The sequence below is a fragment of the Rhinolophus sinicus genome, linkage group LG03 (assembly GCF_036562045.2).
Source record: "Rhinolophus sinicus isolate RSC01 linkage group LG03, ASM3656204v1, whole genome shotgun sequence".
NCBI lineage: Eukaryota > Metazoa > Chordata > Mammalia > Chiroptera > Rhinolophidae > Rhinolophus > Rhinolophus sinicus.
In genome coordinates, this window is record NC_133753.1 from 69,562,523 (window position 1) to 69,575,609 (window position 13,087).

Sequence of the window (13,087 nt, forward strand, 5' to 3'; positions counted from 1 at the left end):
TCCGCACACTCCCTCCTGCTCAAGCAGCTGAATGAGGGGTTGCACATGAAGAAACTTCTTTCTGCGCGCCCTTTCCCCAGCCCCCTGTCCCAGCTCTGCATGAACTCCCCGGACAGTCTCTGTGCATCAGGAATTGTTACATTCCAGAAAGGCATCTACAAACGGCAGGAATGAGCCTCACGGCGATATCCTCCTTCCTCAAGTGAATGATCTACACATCCCCCTTTTCTCTCTTCTGATATAGATGTACATGTTGCTAATTGAGGTAGCATTGGTTTAGAACATTATATAAGTTCCAGGTGAAGGACATTATGATTCGACATTGTATACACTATAGCGTATTCACCACCGAAAGTCTAATTTTCATCTATGACCAGCCAATTGACCCCCTTAACCCATTTTGCCCTCCATCCACCCGCCTTCCCCTCTGGTAACCACCAATCGGTTGTCTGCCTCTAGGGGTTTGTTTTGTTGTTTGTTAGTTTGTTTTGTTTTGTTTTATTCCACATGTGAATGAAATCATGCGGTATTTGTCTTCCTTCGTCTGACTTTATTTCACTTAGCATAATACCCTCAAGGTCCATCTATGTGGTCGCAAATGGCAAGATTTCAAGAGATATTAAATTGATCAGTTCCTCGAGTGAGCACGAGAGGGAAGCTGTGACCAGTACCGGCCCTTTGGCAGTGGAGGCTGCTTCCCTCCCTGGCACAGCCTTTCCACATACTTGAGGTTGGGCAAGAGATATGCACTGTAAATTGTGGGTGAGGTAGATTTTAATGAACATGAAAATGATGAAGCTCATTCTTGGCATTTGGCATTTGCATTTCTAAATCTACCATTAAAAAAAAAAAAATGGTTCTCTCCAGACAGCTCAGAGGATACCAGTGTTGTATAAACTTGTTCCTTACCAACACTCTGTCGTCTCCTTTTTTTTAATCAATGTCAAGGTATTTTTATTTAGAGTAAGATGAATCACCATTTTATACATTATTTCACTTCTGATTAAAAATCAAATAAAAAAACAACACAAGTAAAGCCCCCCCCCCCCCCCCCCCCCCAGTTCCCTTTCTCCCATTCTGCCTCCAGGTTAAGTGTCTGTCTTTTATAATCCCAATAGAAGGGAAATCTGTTGAGCATGTGTCTGATATTCTAGAGCTCATTTAAGTCCACGATGTGTTTGAAATACAGCAATATGTGGAAACACTTATACAAACTGTGGTAACAGATCCCGTTCTTTCCCCCAACATAACTTTCCTTCTGCCAAGAAGTTTTTTGGCAGTTTTTAAAAGGTTCACTCTATTAAAAATGTTATAGACCAAATGGTTTTCCGATTGTCTTGACTGGGTGCACTGACTTTAGCCACAGGAGGAAAGGTTGCAGAAGTCAGAGTGTTTCATTTATTTACCTAGAAGATTGTTATTAATAGTCAGACACGACTCTGGAGAACAGTTTCTGTGTGCAGCTCCTAAACAGGGAGTTAGATACAAAATTAATGCGAGATAAAATTGTTTGTTTTAAACAAAGGCTGTTCAAAGTGGGGAGATGGGTTTCCAACGCCTCTTGTGTTTCAGAATGTTGTATTTTCCTGTTTATATGATTGTCGATGACACTGATGTGCCTTAGGGCATTGCAGAGAACTTTATTAAAAGCTGCACAACCACCAGCTTTTCCCTTGTGGTCCATCTTTCTGACACGACATTCCTTTCATCTAGCTTTGTTTCCAAAATATGTGTATGTAAATATCCAGGGGACACACCAAGGGTTGCTTTTAAAATAGACGTTCACCAAATTTGATCCATACTTCTGCATTTGTTTTCTTTTCTCCCCGCTCTAGAACAAGAAACTCCTTTATGAGAAGATGAAGGGAGGACAGAGACGAAAGCGGAGGGTAATGTACGGCTGGCTGGGTTGTTGTTGGGATGCCTGAAGCTTCTGAGTGGGGTAGTTGACAAGCTGGAACTTTCAGTTGCTGGAACATAGAGAATCCTTTCACATGCAGTCCTGGGAGGGCAGAGCAGTGGTCCCATGTGACGAGCGCCATGCCCAGAAAGTCCGCCCTTGGTTTCTGGGATGCTTTCTCAAGCTCTCACATGTGATTTTTAGTGGGAAGCCAAGTTGTATGGTGATTCCATCACCTCCATTGCACACAGGAAATGTGCATTGTGTCTCTCGCATAGATGTGGGAAATGCGGGGAGTGCATTAGGACAGGTCTTTCTGCAAAGGGTGTGTAGGCCACTGGGGGTAACTGCTCACACATCTGCATCCATTATATAAACCCACAAGGTAGGAACAAGGAAGTGATGAGCAGCAGTCTCCAGGCAATAATTTTGAAGGAATATGAGGACAAAAGATGAAATGAACGAACCTCATTCCTCCTACGTACCATTTTTCTTGGCCTAGCCGGATTGATATAGAAACCCACTAGATAGATTATATCTGTTTGCTGACCTCTGAATTTACTGCAGGCTTCGTTACTAACCATTCCAGGGTGAGACCTTGGTCTGGGTGCTTTACTTTTAGCCACCATGGCGTTGCTTCATGTAAAGCCGATTGTCGCATATGCTTTGGGTTTCCAGTGCATTTGATGGCATCGGGACTTAATAAGGGATCATTGTCTGTCCTGTCAATCCACGGCTGCCTTCCCACACAGAAGCGCCTGGCCACCGGCCATCTTTTTTTCATCAGATGGAGAAAGAGTTAAGATCCTGCTATTACATAGCACAGTGCTGCCAGATAGTAACCATTTTGGTTAGAATATACAAACTAAACCTCATACCCATGGCCACCGACTGTTTATTAGCCTAGCAAGTGCCGGGATCCTGGCAAAATTTGGGACTCTGGACAGTGGTCATTGTGGCAATGCTGAATAGTTTTGCCAAATCCAGTCAGAGAGTGCTTTAAGAGGTGTGGATGTTCTGGACTCAGCATTCATTTTCAGACCCCAGCAACAGAGAGTTCCCAGCTTCTGTGCCACCTGACAAAATACAGAAGACCCACAGCCAATTTTCTATGTGAGATGCAGTTTTGACGCCTGGAAACAGATCTTCTTCGGGAGAGTAAACCGGGTTATTAGGGGTTTTTCTTGGGTGATTACAGTTTCCCGTGGCAGAGTATGGCAGGAAGAGGCCTTAAGGGTGTAATGTGGTTTTGAGAGAACATCAAGAAATTTTATTCCAGGAGCTCAGAATACACATAATTTACCAATAAGGTGGCTTGAATATCTCCCCATGGCACAACAAGGACATTTCCAAACAAGACCAATGATGGATCCAAAATGAATAACTTGGAATGAAGCTTTGTCTCTACTTCCTGGCTCACCCTTCCTTCTGCCCTGACTTGAGTCATGGCTGTGGGTCATGATTTAGGTTCAGTGATGAGACCCGGATGACCAAAACTCAGAATTCTGGCTAGGACACATGTTATAAAGGTTTTACTTTGGCCTCAACTTCTTCCGCATAGGAAAGGCTTAGAATCTGTGAAAATAAGGGTCACTTTGACCTAGAGGTATTAGGTTCTTTCTGTTCTCAGGCATCTACAAAGACCCATGCTCATGCCGTAAACCATGGGCCTCTCAGGACTTATGGGGAAACAGAACTTGCCTTTCCTGTCATCAGGCCTCAGATGGTGTTTCCATCTTAACTAAAGACATTGACCACTTGCATGAATCAATATAAAGAAATTATGGGCTTCCTTTTGGGAACAATCCAGGCTTTCTCCAATGAATCTCAGCATCTGCTGTCGGTTTCCAGAGAACATCAAAAACAAGGATCACATCACAGTGGTTCTTCCAGCTGTGAAATGGGACTAATGTTCGTTGTGTAACCTAGCCAGTCCCTCACCCAATGGAGAAGATAAATATATCAGTGCCTCAAGTTCTTCAGAGGATAATTAAAACCGAGTGCCATTATTATTATTACTTTTAAGTTAGGATTCAATACTAGTAAACATTTATCAAAAATGTTCAACTGATTGCCCCTTTTAGTTCTCATTAATTTACTTCCCCTCCCTTCCAATCGTTGTCATGTTCTGGGTCTGGGAAGAAGGACTATCTCCCATAAAAGTCCCTCACCAAGACAATTCTCCCCAAAGTTACAACTGAGCCCCAGGTGGTTTTATGTAACTTTCCGTACTGGCTCAAATCCAACTGAATTCCTAGTTGCTTCATGAGTAAAAGGTTAACTCACCTTTAAATGACCTTGCAAACTTTTGAACTCTTAAGAGATCTCTTGTTAATAGTTGAGATCTACTATTTATCTTGTTCAAAGAGTTTATAGACCGTTTATTCCATATTTCATAAACATGAACATCTCATGCCCTTTCTTAATATATGAGAATTTTCAGAATAGATATTATTATTAAACAACAAACAAAACATTTATGGTATCTATGATATTGAATATAATTTTTCAGTCCATACTTGCTCCACCTACCCAAAGATTCTGATGTGATTCCCTGGGGTAGGCCAGGCCATTCTAGTTGACAATCCTTGATATAAAAAGTATGTTAGCTATTTAAAATATTTTAAAGATTCCTTCCCAGCAAAGTGCCGTCTTTTGTGACATGTCATTGTTCAGATCTATGAGGACGTTGCATATGTTATAATTCTTCACTTGTTTGTGACACAGTATTGCAGGGTGAGTTGGACAGTTCATGATCCATTACCTGTCAGAATGTGGAAGGACATTTACGAATACTAAATTCAGGTTTCCATTTCTTCCTTTGGAGAATGTCTGCTCACCTTTCTAAAGGTCAGACCCTGTTCCATGGGCAAGAGAGACCCACCTGTGAACTGCCTCCATTCATTCCTGGGGGCTTAGTATCCAAGGGGATTGCTGATCATTTGTAACTACAGCTTCTTTTGTATATTTTCATTCAGGGACTAGAAGGCTATTTCAATAAACAAATATTTCAAAACGTTTTGAAATTTTTCTGCTTGCTAAATAAATCCTGTGTTGTAAAGCTGCAATTACTAGTTCAAATCCAAACCTCAAAAAAAAAAAAAAAAAAAAAGATATGTATTAGAGAAGGAATGGAAAAACCTTGACTCATTCAGAATACCAACAGATGAAAGAGATGTCAGACTATGGAGACTTGAGTCAAAAATAAAGGAGCCTTCCATCTAACTTCCTCCTTTTTCTTCAGCTTTTCAATCTGCTAGAGCTTCGATGAATCCTCTTTAGTAGAATACTGGCATGGAAGACTCAGTGCAACAATAGGGTGAACCTGTGACCAGTCTGCAGAGGCTAGTTTCCACTTGGCCCTGCTCTGTCATCTTAAGAACATTCTTCTTGTAAAATAATTTAATGCACTTCAGATTCTCTCTCCCACCGAAATAATGCCACCAAACAACAATTCTCTTTCATACAGGGCTTGCAAGTCTAAGTTAATAGTGAGAGTGTATTAGATGGTTCACATGAAATCTTTGTGCCAGAAAAGTGGGGGGCATATTGCATCTGATAAGAACTTTACAGCTGTGTGAAAGACATAAGTAGACACATTTGTCAGTCAGACAACGTTTCTCTGCCTATTGAGGTACTGGTTAGTGTCCTGGAGTAATCCTTTGTTAGGTGGTAGGTACCACTGTTACCTTGTAATGAACCCAATAGGCCAACAATGATTCTCTTTCATCTGTTTTGTGAGATGTCTGTATTCAATGTTCAGGTATAATATCAAACCATACATATTTTTTCAGAGTGTCAACCCATATCTAAAAGGACAAAGACTGGACAACGTTGTCGCGAAGAAGTCGGTGCCCCATTTTTCAGATGAGGATAAGGACCCAGAGTAAAGTGAAGATGCTGGGTGGACGCCACACTGCCCGTTAGGCCTCCATCTCGCTGATGTGCGCGTGTCATTAAAACCCCCATGAATGGCAGCATGTTTCTAATTTAGACAAATATGGATAAAAACCAGCTTTATGTTGTTAGTGCATTGTCCTTCACACTGATATCTCTGCTTTCTGCTAAATTATAATAGGAGCTTTTTTTTTTAATGCGAATCTGCAGTGAATATTAAAAAGAAAGTGTGTACTTCAACAACAGTAAAAAGCAAGACTAAGAATGACACGTCCTTAGATTTCTTGCAGTTTAGAATGGTGCTTTGGGCCGCACTGTTTGGGCCAAGTCTGTAAAAACTGGCATTTGATTTTGATGATGTTGTTCCCCCAGCCCTGGGCGTTGTCACACACCAATAAAGAAGACTGTGCTTCAGAGGAGGAGCTGACACATTTCCCTTGGCTGCGTCTTAATAAATGTGTATGCAAGCATTGGTGTGGGAAGTTTTATTTATTTAGGGCATGATAAAAACAATGTCTTTGCTTACTAGAACAAACTCACACATACGAGCTTATCTGTTCTTAATGATCCTGTGAAGTAAATGGGGTTGTATTATTATCCCCAATTTACAGATGGTGGGACTGAGACTCAGCTCTACAGAAAGCTGAAAGTGGCACATTCAGTAATCATGACTAAGGTCCTCTGAGTTTGAGTTACTTTGTTTATTCAGTAAATGTTGGGTTTCTGCCATGTGCCAGGCACAGGGCTGGGCTCTGGGGGGGTGCATCAGGGACCCAAACTGACCCCTAAGGCCTCAGGCAGCAGAGCATGCAATCCAGGTCTCGATCCAGGTCTTTCTTTCTGTGCGCAGAGAGTATACCAGTCAGCACCACTCTGCTTTGGAAGTTCGGAATGGCTGGTGTAGGAGCACTCTCTTGCCTGTTTTCTGAAGAAGTGTGCAATTTTCTTCCAGCAGAGTTCTCCCAAGTCAGAAAAACAATTCAGTGAAAGGCTGGCAGGAATCAGTTCACCGGTGAGATTATTTCCGTGCCCTTTATAACTCTTCGTGCTAAAGGAGACAACACTTTCAGGCTTTGATATCATTGGCCTCAATTTCCTTGGCTATAAAAGGGAGACAGCAGTGAAAAAGCACCCAGGGAGAATGATCATTCTTGAGTTTTCTTGTAATGAGTGCACATTAAGTCTAAATGTCAGTGACTTGTCTAATCGAAATAGCTTGACCCTATTTAGTGAAAATGCGAGTCTGTTGTTATCGCTTATAAAAATCAAGAAAGGTATTGGCACCTTTTTCGTGGAGGAGGCATTTTTCCAAGCGGGCTTCTGCAGGCAGTTTCTCCACATCCCACAGCATGATTTCAGAAGCATCTTTACCTCCTGATTTCAAAAAGTAGTTCCCTCACATTCTAGAGACGTATAGAGCTGGGAGGGTCTACCCTATGAATTCTGGATTTTGTAGGCATTTTAGTTACATTTTAGACCAGTTCTAACTCTCTTATGAAAATCAAAGACAGCGCTATCTCTAAGGTTGTTGGACAGAAAAAAAGAAAAATGGTTAAAGAAATAAGTGTTGAGGTCATGAGGAAGAAAGTGGTAGGTGAGGCAGGAGGAGGTGGGGTTACTGTGCCTGTGTTTGTCCTGTTTGCCCCCAGATGCATTCTTGCCCTCCCCTGTTGTTCTCAGAATGGCAGGTGGGGTTTCCCAGGCTCCCCTGTCTGCTAACTTCTGGCTGGGTTTAACGTGAGGGGAGAGGAGATGGTGAGAGAACGGGAGAAAACAGGGTAGTTTGTTCTCTCTCTCTGTAGCTGCCTCTTCTCAGAGGCTCCAGGCTCTGCCAGGTGAACCTGACCGCCAAGCTCCAGTCACGTGTCTTCCTCCCCTAGTCCCTGCAGCCAAAGGAAACCATAGCTGCTTCTATATTGTTATTCTCTGGGTTATTGCACTAATACCCGTAGCTTCCTGGCTCTTCTGTCACTTGTTAACCATGTTTCGGTATTAAATCCTTTCTATTTGAAATCCTCTGTGTGCCACAGAATCACGTGGTGATCATACGGTGCCATTGCCTTGGCACAGACACATGGGGCTCAGATAAGCCCACAACCACATTTCAGAGGTGACATTACAGAGTCAAATGGAATGACGGAGGCTTAGGATGCCGACCTGGGGTCACATTGGGCAGGATGTACTAGCAGCGGCAGTTCAGAGCCTCACTGATTCTGTATTTGTGAAAGCTCCCATTTCTAGACTCTAGTAACCTCATTATGGCAAAATTAAAGGAAAGCAAAACAAAATAGATACTGCCGTTTCTCTGACACCTAAGAACTGCATCCTGTTTAGCCAAACCTGAACTCGAGCCCTTTCCTAGTGATGGTGCTGGGAGCCAGTGAACATTTAAGGGGGAAGGACTACCCATCAGAGCATCAAACTACAAGGCGCCCCTGGTGGGATCTTGGGTTCCTGACCACTGTACAATCAACACGACCACTCAATAAAATTTGATGTTTTCAATAATCATAATCATTCAAGCACATACCTGGCAGGTGGTCCAGAGTCTCCTTTCTTAGGGCCTCCCCCAACAATTGTCTAAGACACCCAGGGTATTTCACCAGTCTGAAGTGGGGGTGGAGGGATGGGCTCATTGGGCATGATCAGGCACCACAGCTATTTTTTGCTACTACACAGCCTTGTTGGCGAAGCTTGGTCTTGCCTAATGCCTTGTCCCTTAACTAGCAGAATGCCAGGCCAAGGCCCCAGGAGAGCTGACGTGAGCTCCAGGATTGGGCTATGAAGTTAACACCTGCTTAGTTCCGAGTCACAGCTGCTATCAGCTATGTACAACACAACTCCATGTGGAGCTGCTCCAACATATGCCGCCTCACACCCTCTCCCCTGTCCTCTTTCCAAGGACCACTCGAGAACGGACCAGCTCTAGTTAGACCCTTTTGCCAAGACATCATGAGAATTGACAAGAGGAAGTGGCCCTTCTTGCAGGAATAGCACTCATTTTTTGTCTCTGCTTTGGCTTCCCCTCCGCCAACACACTGATGAGGCTGGCATTTGTGTAGCCCTTTCACTGAGCAACTGGTTCAATTTCTGCAGAAGGCATTCATGCCCCTCCAAGTAGGAGGATAGCTGAGATTCTCTCTAAGGTTCTGTGATTCATTCACAGACATTTCATGAGTCATGACTGAGCCAGGTGGGGAGATACAAATGATTTATGAGTCCAAGAAACCTGCAAAGTAGAGACGATGATAGGGTGACAGGAATCAGTAAAATCTGTGCAGGTGTAATGAGGACTCAGAAGAGGGACAGCTAACTTAGAGTGGGTGGGCCAGGAAAGGAAACCAGAAGGTCACTCCTGAGCTGAGTCTTAACGAGGTTTTCAAAGCCTCTTTAGGAGGCTTTCCATTCTCCCTCAAAAAAGGGAGAATGGAAAGCAGAATGTTTCAAGCAAAAGAATGCATGTGCAAAACTATAGAGAGTGAGGCAATAGTGCACAAATGAGTCTAATGTGGTGATAGTTTTAAGGGCAACATGCAGTTGGAGGCTAAGAGGTAAGGATGGTGACGGGGGAAGAGACTATGTCATGAAGAGCCAAATGGACCACACTTTAAAGTGTGTGCGTTTTATCCTGAAGGATAAGTCCCAAGAGGATTTCATAAGGGGAAGGGGCATTATCAAGTTCATATTTTAGAAAGCTCACTGGTGACAGTGTGTAGACCAGGCCAAAGGCTGCTCAAGTTTACAATCTAGTGAAGAAGGAATAGGAGGCGGGACTAGGGAACTAGAAATGCTGAAATTTTAGGGCACGTAGAAATTCCAGGTCCTGCGAGCTCTGGAAGCTATTTGTAAAGCAAGGTGGTTTCAGTGCTGGGTGTGAATACCACCTCCATCTCATTATGTCAGAGTATTTGTGGGGACAGAGTCCCAGAGAGCCGTTTCCACGCTCTTAGCCTCACGTGGAAAGGTGCTGGCTCGGGTAGTAGATGGCCATCAGCTGTGACTAGTTGGCCATCAGCTGTTACCAGTTAGCCATTAGCCACTAATATAACTGCCATGGCTGCGTTGGAGGGTTGGTTGGTCAGTTGTCAGAGAGGTAGACGGCGGATTGCAGCTAGCTAGTGAGTTGGTTGGTTGGTTGACAGAGAAGTGGAAGAAAGGTGGTGGATTGTGCGGCTCCTGCTTCCTGGGTCTCCAAGCCGCCAGCGAGAATATAGTGGTATGACTTCCCTATCTATGGCTCCGTGGGTGTTCCTTTTTGACCTCACCATATCCTGCATTCTTGTGTGGGGAGTGAGAGCTGAGACCCTGCATGACAATATTTAAGTTTAATTTCAGGACAAAAGGAATTCCACCATGTTGGGTAGATTCTCTTCTCAGCAACTTTCACCCAGAAATACAGTCAGGTCAGAAGTCACTCTTTCCCCCAAATCGGTTATCCCTGATTCTCTTACCACACACTTCCGTGTTCCTGTGGGATCTCACACATATTTCAGTACAGTCCCTGCAACAAAGCATAACAATAAGAGCTACTATATATACAGACCAGATTCTATGTATGTGGTTCATTTAATCCTCCCTCCCTACTACATGGAGCTATTGAGGCTGAGAAGTTACATTGCTTAAGGAAGACTCCACAACTAGTAAATGGTAGAGATGGAACTTGAACTCCACAGTTGAGAGTCAACCCTGCACCACACTGCTACCCAATGCTAATTTGCTTATTATGTGTTTGTGTGGCTCTACTGTGTTATAAGTTCCTTAAGGCCATGGACTGTGTCTCATTTTTCTTTCTATTCTGGCACCTTGCATAGGGCCTGACAAAGGCAATAGCTGCTTGCTGAATGAATGAACATTATGGGACGTTTTAAGCCATAAAAGGTTGATCATCTTAGATTATGTGTAAAGAAGGAAAAGTGGGTGGGTGGCCGGATGGCTCAGTTGGTTAGAGCATGAGCTCTTAACAATAAGGTTGCTGGGGCCAGTGAGCTGCAACCTCCACAACTTGATTGAAAACAACGGCTTGAGCTTGGAGCTAAGCCACCAGTGGGTGACTGGTTGGCTCAGTGGTTGGAGTGCGGTGCTCATAACTCCAAGGTCGCCAGTTCGAGTCCCACATGGGCCAGTGAGCTGCACCCTCCAAACTAGATTGAAAAAAACAACAACTTGACTTGGAGCTGAGCTGCACCACCCCACAACTAGATTGAAAAAACAATGACTTGGCATCCTGGAAAAACGCACCGTTCTTCAATATTCCCAAATTTAAAAAAAGGAAAGGTGGGATTACTTCTTACTTTGGTGGGGTTGACAGATTGACTTAACGTTGGGTCATTGATTATCAGGTCATTTTAAACCTAGCCTATAAAACTTCTCTCTTCTTTTCTTTTCCTCCCAGTCACTGTCCAAGTGTTGGCAGTTCAGGAAATGGCAAGGCACAGAGTTCCAGCCAAGTCCCTCAATGTGCTGCACTCCAAGGACAGCTGTGCATGACCTATTTATAAGAGAAATAGACCAGCCCCGTGCAGAGGTCCTATTCTCCGTGAGGGCAGATCTGTGGGCAGCCTCAGCTTTGGGTTATGCATGGGCTTTCATCGGCCAGTGCTACTCTGAGCATGGGAATATTCAGTAGGCATGTGGGAGCCACATAGGGCATATGCCGGCCTTTAACTACCGCATTTCCCTGAAAATATGACCTAGCTGGACCATCAGCTCTAATGTGTCTTTTGGAGCAAAAATTAATATAAAACCTGGTCTTATTTTGCTATAAGACTGGGTCTATAATTTATAATATAATATAATATAATATAATATAATATAATATAATATAATATAATATAATATAATATAATATAATATAATATACCGGGTCTAATATAGTATATTATAATACACGGTCTTATAATAAAATATAAGACCGGGTCTTATATTAAGTTTTGCTCCAAAAGATGCGTTAGAGCTGATGGTCTGGCCAGGTCTTATTTTCAGGGAAACAGGGTATATCAAGTGCTGTGGAGACAGCCTTGGGAATTAGAACAGAGAAACCTTGGGAAACGTTGGCCAAACAGTGGGGAGTTTGCTTAGAGCACAGGAAGAGAGCCTAAAGGAGGAGTCAACAGAGCAGGTCAGTTCCACCACCTCACATAAGGGATCTCCAGGATATTATTCACAAGATCCCTCAAAAGGCAGATCTACATAAGGAGGCTAACATCTTGAAAAAGTAACATTTCCTGAAGACTTCTGAGGCCTGGGTTTTGCCAGCAGCCTGAGCACGGCAGGATTTGGGGTACTACCTCTTCATATACCTGATTTCCTGTTTCAAAGGAAAAAAAGAGACTCTCCCAAGACTTTGCGGCTGTCAGGCTGCTCTCCCCTGTTTGATGACTTCATTGTAGATGAATCAGAAACATATGGATCAAATTTCCTCCTAAAATACACATGGATTTGGCAATTAAAAGAAAATATGTACAATATAGCAGATTTGGTGGCCACCAGCCGTGTGAGAAGGCAGGGGCCAGTAAAATGATCCTAACTATTTAGTGAAAGGAAACTTGATTTCTAATGGACACAGAGGAAACCATACAGAAAACTAACAAGAGATTCATGAATGTCATACCTTAGCTTCTGAAGTTCATAAGCAAAGGCAAGGTGTTTGCAAAGATTCTAGTAGAAATGTGTCTTTGAATTTGGGTTTAGAAGCATTAACTTATAAGTTATAAAGAAAGAACCATTTAGAAAAAAAGCTGCTACAAGATGGGATGAAAGAGAACAAAAAAGTCCATCCTAATAGGTGAATGTTCTGTTGTTTGATGAATTTAATATGGCAGTAGAGCTTATTGATAAGTTATTCCTTCCAGCAAAAACCAAAAACATATACACAGGAAACAGAAAAAATATTTGTAATAGCTCTTAGCAGAGGCAATTGAAAACATGAAGAGTAAGAAACATCTTAATAAAACCAATTTGGCCACAGTAGTAAATTATCTCCAAGCAGGCCATCATATGAATTTTCATCTTCTCGTGTCACTTTCCTTGATAGGATTCATTACAATACCATTCACTCATTCATTCATTCTTTCAGCAGTAACTTATCAAGGACTTATTTTAGGTGCCAAATACTGAGCCTTGCTATGGGGGTCTTATACACAGGTGTAGAAGATAATCTACTTCCCTCCTGTAGTTTCTAGCAAATACATAAATGAATCTTTAGCACTTTGTATATGATTATTATGGATTTGATCCCATACCGTCACAATTCACAAAACCTGTATAATTGGATTTCTATTTGATATTGGG

General features: G+C 42.8%; 1 protein-coding gene across 2 annotated transcripts in view; it reads left to right on the top strand.

Annotated features, from left to right (window-relative positions):
• SCG5 (secretogranin V) overlaps positions 1 to 6,267 on the top strand; it is a 48,825-nt gene extending 42,558 nt beyond the window's left edge. For both annotated transcript variants that reach the window (XM_019725553.2, XM_019725554.2), the window contains exons 5-6: positions 1,836 to 1,889; positions 5,695 to 6,267. In XM_019725553.2, coding sequence (XP_019581112.2) covers positions 1,836 to 1,889; positions 5,695 to 5,790 — 150 coding nt within the window. In that variant the 3' untranslated portion in view covers positions 5,791 to 6,267. The remainder of the gene's footprint in view (positions 1 to 1,835; positions 1,890 to 5,694) is intronic.
• The last annotated feature ends 6,820 nt before the right edge of the window (positions 6,268 to 13,087 follow it).